At 36.0% G+C, this 9,651-nt stretch overlaps 2 protein-coding genes across 4 annotated transcripts in view; both read left to right on the top strand.

Annotated features, from left to right (window-relative positions):
* The window catches only part of BCO2 (beta-carotene oxygenase 2), a 106,150-nt gene that overhangs the window by 56,499 nt on the left and 40,000 nt on the right, over positions 1-9,651 (top strand). The window contains exon 1 of one of the 3 annotated variants that reach the window (XM_087868440.1): positions 8,411-8,668. The exons of 1 other annotated variant lie outside the window; for it this stretch is intronic. In XM_087868440.1, the coding sequence (XP_087724566.1) occupies positions 8,581-8,668 (88 nt within the window). In that variant the 5' untranslated portion in view covers positions 8,411-8,580. Of the gene's footprint in view, positions 1-8,410; positions 8,669-9,651 lie in introns of those variants that run through there. One more of the 3 variants, XM_045797775.2, reaches the window with a different exon arrangement.
* On the top strand, positions 3,261-8,253 carry TEX12 (testis expressed 12). Its single transcript, XM_045797793.2, has 4 exons — positions 3,261-3,381; positions 4,397-4,508; positions 4,601-4,652; positions 5,451-8,253. Exons 1-4 carry the CDS (start codon positions 3,319-3,321, stop codon positions 5,593-5,595), a joined length of 372 nt encoding a protein of 123 aa, XP_045653749.2. The 5' UTR covers positions 3,261-3,318; the 3' UTR covers positions 5,596-8,253.

The following is a 9,651-nucleotide window of genomic DNA, read 5'->3' as shown; positions in this document are numbered from 1 at the left end:
ACAATTTACCCATTTTTTAGTTTGGGGATAAACATTTTTTTGATACAGAGCAACCCAGATGTCTTCATGTCCTGCCAACTTAACAGGATTATTTGTGAAGATTAAATGAGATGATGATAGCCCTTTGAATAGTTTAAAGCACTAGACAACGATAACTCTTGACACACTCACTTATTCTTACTCATTTAGTTTATACAATGGAGATAATATTTTAAAAATAAAATTAAATGTACCCAGTGTTCTCTTAATCTGGTGTAAACATTTATGTATTAGGTGGAATCGTTTTTCCTGGAAATATTTCAGGAACTAGATAACTATCTCTTTAGATATCATACAATGTGAAGTCTGGAAGAGGAATTAGATCAGTATTTCCCAGACTTTTGGATTTAATGGACTGTTAAGAATAATAACGACAATAATGATAATAATGCAGAAGAGATAAACACTAAGTGGGCAACTTCATATTTTGCCAAGTAAGGGCATTAAAAATCTTAAAAATCTTTAAATTTTTATTTCATGAAAGACGACTTTAACACCAAAAAAATTTAGGAAGTATATAGTATCAGAGTAAAGGACAATTCTTTCAAGCAGATGCTGTAGCTTTATGAAAAACTCATTACTTTCCCCCCTCATTTTACCACATATGGTAAAAATTTTAACACAGATTGCTATTAGTCTTCAAACAGTGGTGGGGATCCTGTAAAGACTGTCAATAATAACTCCCTAATTATCTAGTCTAGTTTTATTAAATGATTTATATTTCACAATATTAGCAAATCAAGTTAAACAGACTGAGTACCTATTTTCTGGAAACTTACTTAAAACGAATGGCTTTTTCACAAGTAGCCAATAAATAAACATACACACACGTCTTTATGACAAATAACATTGAGATAAACCAAAGGGAGAAAACCTTAGTAAGTTAAATGTAGTTTGCCAAGGGTCAAGAGTATGTACCTGGAATTTATGGACGATGTTATTGACCTTTGCTTTATGAGGTGATATTTTTTTTTCCTTCCACATCAACTAACTGGGCATAACCTTAGAATGTCTTTGAAATTGCAGGTCAAAGTCGCCACATGAAAGCACTTCAAAGTATGTGGGCCATGTATGTTAGAAAGTATTTTTTGAAAGCTGCCAATTAAGGTGACTAAACCTATTGACATAAGGAAAGGAATCTTCCAGAAGGGTGTGATTCTGAAAATGTGGGTTGCACAGAGAAAAAAGAGGCAAAGGAATGGAGGGCCTGGGTCTGGAAGTTTCGCTTGTGAGCCGGGGGAATTCTGGCTTCCCTTCAAACTTCCTTCAAACAGGCCATCTAGACTAGGATGTAAGTTTTATTCGAGAAGTAGTGTTGGGTGTCCTGTTTTGTGTTCCTTTACTGACATTCCAAGCGGGTGGGACACACCCCACCAGCCTCGCTCAGGCAATTCTTCTTCTTTCCTGAGAGACTAGTCTCAGATTTTTACTATCTTCACACACTTGGAGGCCATGAGAGATTTTTGTTTCCGAGATTCCAAGTCCACGGCAACAGTGGCAGATGAGAGGAAGAAAGCCACCCCTCCGCGAAACGCCAGAGGGTTCCTGGCCAGACTCCAGGCCCAGGCTCCGGGAGCATGCGCAGCTCGTCGTGTCACGTGATTCACGCGATTCACGGGATTCACGCGCTGACTGCTGGGAGCCCGCGGAGACTGCGCACTCGCGCGCGCGAACCCGGTCTCTTCATTCCCGCGCTTTCGCTGACGAGGAAGGTCACGTCGCCATGTAGTAGACTGGGCTTGGGGTGGGGCTGGAAGGATGCATGCCCTTGAGAGTTAGAAAGCAGGCAGTGAGAGGATGAATGCCCCTCTCAGGGACTTTAGTGGTCTGAAATACAAGTAGGGAGGAAAAGACAGCGGGGAGGGAAGTGAGAAAAAAGGTAGGTGAAATGGCCCCAGGGGCCCACTAGGAGTTGAGAAGAAAGAGAAGAGTAGGAGAAAAAGGTTGCGTAAGGTGCAGGGTCATTGCTTGGTAAAGTCTAGGTCACCAGAGCATTGGATTGCATAGCTGAGCTTATGGTCTGTGAGTGGGGTGTGTCACAGGAGGAGCTCCAGCCTTTCGACTGGGCCTGGATTCAGCGGGGGGGGGGGGGGGGGGCTCTAAGTTATGACAGAAAAAAAGAATTTATTTTTGCAGAAACAGAATTACCTAACTGTAGAAGTTTTCATTTGCCATACACGCGCATTCTGTTACTCTGAGAGGGGAGAGAAGAGGTGTATAAGGAAAAGGGAAGAGGAAAAGGGGAAGGGAGAAGAGAACAGCTCTCACGTTTTCTTCTCTTTTCGAACTTCCCAAGGCAAAGTGAGCGCTACTGTGTATGTATAGTGTTTTCTGCATGCTGCTGTTACAGCACTCACATGCTGGAAAGGTATTGACAGCAATGTAGGAGCACTATAGGGAATTTATTATTATTTTTTGTTGCTGTCTTTCTGTCTTATTTATGTGAATATGATATATGACTAATCAGATTCATTACAATTATCCAGGTCATCATAGTTTCTTCAAAAAAAGCAAAGTAAATTGATAGTGAAGTATAGACAGGACTCCTCATCGTTTAAGACGTAAAGACTATCCCCTTGTAGGTTTCTACATTTTTTCTTTGTTTAAATGTAATTTTTCAGATTCTTAGGGAAATTATTTTCAAAGTTTATGGGAGAGTAATTTAAGAGTAAAATTCAGATCTTATATTAAGGTAAGGTAGGGCAGTGGAAACTCAGACATGAAATCTTCGTTCTAGTTTGGCTCAGTTTTACTTGTTTGAACTTGGTCAACTATCTCTGCCTCTGTTTTCACCTCTGTGAAAAATGACATTGAATTAGATAAACTATAAGATATATTTCAATATTAAGATTTTTTTGAAGGTAGAAGAATCTTAAATTCTGAAACAGGCAGAAGTGCCAAATAGACTAGTTTGGCTGAGGGAGTAGATGAAAATCTTAGGAACGGTAGGTTGGCCCCAGGTGATATAGGACTTTGGGTGTCATACCATGGGAATTGAATTCGTTCTGGAGCAATGAATAGTGGGAAGGTTTTTGAGTTAAGGGAACATGGTAATCAATTTTGAAATATTGCCCAAACAGCAGTTGATAGGTGTGAATAGGACAGGGAGAAAGTGAGTAGTTCAGATAAGTGACAGATAATGAGAACCTAAATGAAAAAGAGAGCCTAAATTAAATTGGTGGGACTAGAAAGAAAGGGAAAGACTTAAAAAACCTGTAGCATGGGGTTTGCACTTACATTTGGCATTCCTCTAAACCTTGCAGCTCTTGCCTCCAGAATATGATGGCAAGTCACATTGTAAAAACTGATACTAGAAATTGCAAGAGACCAAGAGAACTGGAGGTAATCCATATGCTCCTGGAGCTTTAATCTTTGGTTTTATTTTTTATACTTCTGAAATTTTTTTCTGTTTAAGAGGTTCTATTGATGAATAGAATTTAATGTTTTCATATTCCCAGAAGTGGGATTGTCCCCGCAGCAACTATGTTGATTCCAGCTGTTTTTTCACTAAATAGTATAGACCTTCAAGAAACTGTTGGGAGATGAAATTTCTTTGTTGTAATTCGTGATGCAGAAACAGAAATGAGTTCATGCCTATATGATACGTAAGATTTTAAGTAATTGTTTTGCTCTAATAAGTAGGGTACCTAGGTACTATAGTTGCTGATATTTTTAATAAAGAGCACTGTATTCTGCCATTCTTCACTCCTCCTCCCACTACTTAATCTGTTTGCATTTGGGACATTATTTGCTTCCTCAAAGATTATGTTATCTTGCAGAATTTTGCAAGCATTTGGCTATTGTCTAAATGAAAGTTTTACTCTATTGCTATGGAAACATCTACCGGTTCAAGATATAGGAAACTTTTTCATCAAGGGACTAATACCATATTCAAAGTCTAATGTAAAACCAAAGTAAAATTTAGTAGGTGAACAAGATGCTTGTTAGGCCTACAAGTTTTCTTTTCTTTTTTTTTTTTTTTTTAAAGATTTTATTTATTTATTTGACAGAGAGAGAGACAGCCAGCGAGAGAGGGAACACAAGCAGGGGGAGTGGGAGAGGAAGAAGCAGGCTCACAGCGGAGGAGCCTGATGTGGGGCTCGATCCCATAACGCCGGGATCACGCCCTGAGCCTAAGGCAAACGCTTAACCGCTGTGCCACCCAGGCGCCCCAGGCCTACAAGTTTTCTTGATAATAAAATTTCAAATGACTAATTAGGACATGAGTGCATATCATTTCTAGTATGTTTGCTTTTTTACCTGAAAGATGTTTTATTTGCCTTTTTGGGGGACAGAATGCATATGTTCTAAGGATCTTGTTGACTATTTATCTGTTTTCTTTACTTTCTTCTATTAGGCTCAAATGCTAGATAGTCCACAACTGTCCTCTCTTGGAAAATCAGATTCTTCTTTCTTGGAAAGCTCTGGACTATTTTATAAAGATGAATCCCTGGAGAAAGATTTGAATGGTGATACATAAAATGCTTATATTTCTAAACATTGATTTTATAATACAGAAAGTTTGTTATAGTTCATAACTTAGTGATTTTTTTTTGAACAGATATGGGCAAGGAAATTAATCTAATGTTGTCTACATATGCAAAGATCTTAAGGCAAGTACTTATACCATATCCTCTTGAGTCTTTCTCCTAGAAATAATTTTTTTCTGGAAACTCCATAATGAGAAGTTTGGTTCAGTGGCTGCAAACCTATCCAGTAATTGAAATTTCAGAGTTTTTTATTCTACCTTACTTTTTTATAATAGATTAGTTGATTATTTTCAAAGAGTAATTCCACCTTTTCCACTTAACATCCTTTGATTTGTTATTACCAGAGCTAGATACTAGGCTGGATGTATTTTGGTCCCTAATTAGATGATCTAACATTTAACATTTTATGAAAAAACTTCTTTGAGAAAAATGCCATTGGTTGAAGTTAATGATAATAAGAGTGATATTAAAGATAAAATAAATACATTTATGAAATATTTAAATATTATGTCTCTATATTTGAAGACTGAATTTAAATATTTTGTTGGCCTGAGATTATCATGTTTATAAGGTGTTCTTTTTTGTTGTTGTTGTTGTTTTGTTTTTTAAGGTGGGTTTTTTTTAACTACTGGACAATCATTGTATTTGAATGATGGCTTATGTGGTTGTTAAAATAATGTATGTAGTTTAATATTAGAATTATAATGTATTATAAGATACATAGTCTGCAGTGTCAGGAGACTTTGAATAGTCAAAAATATTTACATGACTAGTTTAACTTTTACTGAAGACTGTTTCTAAATTAATGAAGCTTTTTGATGTGCGAAGCTATTTAAATGAAGAAGCTAACAAGTATAGCATAATAAAGAACTAGACGTTCTAACTATTTAGTTTAACGTAAAACTTTTTTTTCCTCATTAGTGAGAGAGCAGCAGTAGATGCATCTTATATTGACGAGATAGATGGACTCTTCAAGGAAGCCAATACTATTGAAAACTTTCTAATACAAAAAAGAGAGCTCCTGAGACAGAGGTTTACAGTGATTGCAAACACACTGCACAGATAAAATTGTGTACTTAAAATAAGCTGAGAATTTAAGCCCATTAATTGTTGTATTAAAAGAATGACATTTATGCTCTGAAAGCTCTCTAGTTGTTAAAGAAAATGTGTGCCTTAAACATAGAAGGGGAAATTCCTTGAATTTCTTTTCTAGATTTAAAAGGAGCTTTAAACTGGACATGAATATGAAGTATGTAGCTTTTTTTTTTTTTTTGAGGGTTAAATGTTTGGCATATTTCATAAAAGTGTAAATTATTTGAATTACATATAGATTCTTTTTTTCCTTAAACCTCCTAATCTTTCTTAAAATTCTAAAATAGGACTCATTTGATAATGTTTAACAATATTGCACTTTTTCTTTTAGAATACTCTGTCTAAATAGCAATATATAGCCATGGAGATAGTTTTAAAATGTTTTTCATGGTTAGTATTATAAAAAACTAAAACCTCAAGGTAATCTGTCCAGTTTCACAATATGTAATAAAATATAAGTAAGGTATTGCTATTTAATGTTACCATTTGATTATTTTCACTATTAGTTATTATACATGACTAATAAAAATTCTTGGTTTAAAATTATTTTCTTGTGGTAAAAGTGATAAAATAAAAACCAGAAATTACTAACCAGAACCTTATGAGAGTTGGCTTTTTTACATATCAACCATATCAGTGGTACAGTGAATAAATTATTTTTAGAGCCTTAGCAACTGTGTAGTATGGGGCAAAAATTAGTGATCCAGAAGTAAAAAGATTGCATAAACAACAAGGTAACCTTGGTGAGTATTTCAAACCTATTATAATCCATAAATTGAATTTCAATTAGAGGATCTCTAGAACTCACCTAGCTAAAAAAAGAAAATCCTCTAAATAAAGGTTGGAAGGTACTGCTATGATTTTATTAAAGACTTTTAATATGTTATATAATTATGTTTAATAACTAGTATATGTAATAACTATATTAATCAGGTTTTTAAAGATCACAGCATGCATTTTGAAATCATATAAATAATTCAATCTATTTTATGTACATTTTACCAATATAAGCAATCACAAATTTGGATGTATTTACAAATGGCACCACAGGGAATTTGGTATTCCTCTGGTGTATAGCATATTTGTCTTGCTGCCTTCTAAATGTTAAAATCTCATTTGACAACTAAAACAACAATCAGATTACTATTTTAAGTCATATATACCACATTACATAATTACTCATACAAGAAAGAATTGAAAACAGTAAAATAAAATATTAACGAAAAACATTGGTTAGGTGGAAAAAATTCGTTAGGTTTGTAGAGGGATATGCTAATGGTGCAGGGTAGGTTGGAGGTCAATGAAGTAACTATTAGTAATAGAATTTTAAAATACCAAATGTAACCAGAAGACTATATTTGAGTTGATATGACATGTTACCTGGATTTTGAGTTATTCTGTTAACTTACAGAATTTTTTAATGTTCTAAATACAAAGATGTCTCTACTGACACATCATAATTAAAAGTTCCTGAGTTATTTTTTTCTAAGCATTTATTCCTAATGAGAAAGATAAGGCTAACATTGTTTCAGAGTGCATTTCATAATATGCTTGTTATATCTTGATGGTGTCACCATTCTTCAACATGTGGTTCTTTCCTATGCTGGTTCAGAGAAATGGTTTGATCATTTCATTTGGTATGATTAAGAGTATGGAACTGATTTTTACTCACAATGTGTTTACTGGTCAGAACAGCTACCTCCTAGGGTGAAGTTTCCTGAAAGCCTAATTAAGACTGATTTTTATCAAATTTTAATGTCTTTGGTACCATCCACATAAATAAGAATAATTATCTCTGAATAACTAACAATTGCAGATATGCTATTGCCCTTTAATTTACACTTCTAATATCACTCATTTCAATAAAATTTCACAAGTTTATAAATTATTTCTCACTGGTTACCAATAAAAATAGACACTGAATGTCTTTGTATATCATACTCTGCTAAGCATTGCGGGGAATACAGAATAGTTTAAGGTACTCTTTGTTCTCCTTTCTGACAGCTGTCACCCTTCCTTTCTTGAAATATACTTACATGTCTTTTCTAGGAAGACATGCTAGGTAAATGTTAAAAATATTTCTGTGCGGTGCTAGTTAACTCCTTTTAGTGAGAGTTACTAGAAGATGTTGGCAAAGGGGTCAGAAAGGTAGTGAAATGGGTTTTTGATAAGGAAAGAGGGAGGATATTTCAGGCAGAGGAAAGTATGTTAAAATGGCACTGAAGAACAAAAATACATGGTATGTTGGATAAGATTTTTCCTGAGCTGAGAATTCACACAGGGCAATAGTACATCATCTAAACTGCTGGAGAGCAGGGACTGAATCTTGTTTCCTTATATTCTTAAATTGTAGCACAGTATTTGATATACCAGTGCTCAGAAGTGTTTGTTAAATTAATAAAAATATACATGGTTATACATTTATTAAGGGCATGCCTTCACAGAGCCTTATTCATACTAGATTGTCAGAAAATGTTTTGTAAATAAATGGAAAAGAAAAGGAGAGATGAAAAGCAGAGGAGCAGAAGATGGAAAGGTAGGTGTGGCCAGATTGTAGAGTCCTTTCTTGATAGACTCCATTTGGACTTTATTCTGTAAGGAAAGATATGTCAATCTTTCAGAGGAGAGAAGTGGCATAATGAAACTGAGCCATGGATCAAGGCGCTTAATTGTAGTGTGAGAAGAGATTTGAAAGAAGAAATTTTAGGAAGGGAGACCACTATTGGTGGTCCAATTTCAGAATTTCAAAGAGCTACTTATCATAGGTAGTTGGGATACTTCTGGAAATGTCGACAGACTGGGAGAGATTGCAAGCGTCTGGAAGCCCTGCCCCTTGTCTGCCTTCCCTGACTTCCTCCCCCATTCCCTCCTCTTCTGTCAGTGAGCCAAGGACAGCCCAGGAAGTGAGTGAGAGGTTTTGGAAATCACAGGATCTGCTGCTGCTAAATTCAATAACAGAATGTTTTATCAGACCTTTCTCCATTTTGTCAGCAACCTTTCTGCCATTGCAGTGGGGTTCCTTTCTGTGGTAGTACACTGGATCCCAGGTAGGGGATTTGCCCCTTCGTCCTCCCCTTCCCCCTCTTCCTAGCTGCTCAGGCTTCCAATTCTGTGCCTTTTTCCTGAAGAGTACTGGGGGCTTCTGAAGCTTTTCACTCTGTGTGTAGCAGATACGGGCAGTAATACCACAGAGGTGGGAGTTAAGGAAGACTGAGTCAAGATTTGTTTACTTGTCAGGGAAACAGTCTTTCCATTTGTATATTTTCTATAACATATGGGGCAGGATTCAGGATTTAGGGGTTCTTGTGGATCTGCAGTAGGAAGAATATTCACTATTTAGACTCTTCTTAATTGAAAATCACTGCTGCATGTCCTGATGTAAATGTTTGGTTCTTCTGTTTGCACTCTGGGGGGACTGCCTTAAAACCTCTGGTTTTGTTTTGTAGTTTTCTATTATAGCTACTATTGTTACATGATTTTATTTCTTGAAATTGGCTGATGTTGAGCTATCAGAAATCCTACTTATATGCGCTATAAACTTTAAAATTATTTAATTCAATAATTTAGTGCTTGCAGTATGCAAGGCAGTGTTTTAGGTACTGGAGTGAGGGTAAAAACAAGTGACCCTTTACTCAAGGAATACCAGTAGTAGATGTTATAAATTGTATTCATCTTTATCACACAAGAGAGGGTAAGGTGAGTGCCACAACAGAGCTGAAATAGATGCTGTGTGAGTTCAGACTAAGGAGAATCGGTTCTTGCTATAGGAAATGGGAATGTTGTGTTTAAGAAGCAGGTGATATGGCCACTGGATCTTGAAGGATGAGTAGGGTAAGTGAATTTCACCTGGAGGAGATGGGAAATATCCTAGGTGAAGAGAAGGGTATAATTATGATGAGGAGAAGAGACTAGGGAGTGGTTTAGTTTGGCTGGAGTGGAAGGCATTAGTGAGGGGGGACCTGGACAGGTAAGTTGGTGTGAAATTGTACACTGCCTTCGGTGCCTGGCCAAGCAGTTTAGACTTTACTTG

Source organism: Ursus americanus, chromosome 16 (assembly GCF_024610735.1).
Source record: "Ursus americanus isolate L20-20 chromosome 16, mUrsAme1.1.p, whole genome shotgun sequence".
Classification (NCBI taxonomy): Eukaryota; Metazoa; Chordata; class Mammalia; order Carnivora; family Ursidae; genus Ursus; species Ursus americanus.
This window is presented reverse-complemented; position numbering and strand designations above follow the sequence as displayed.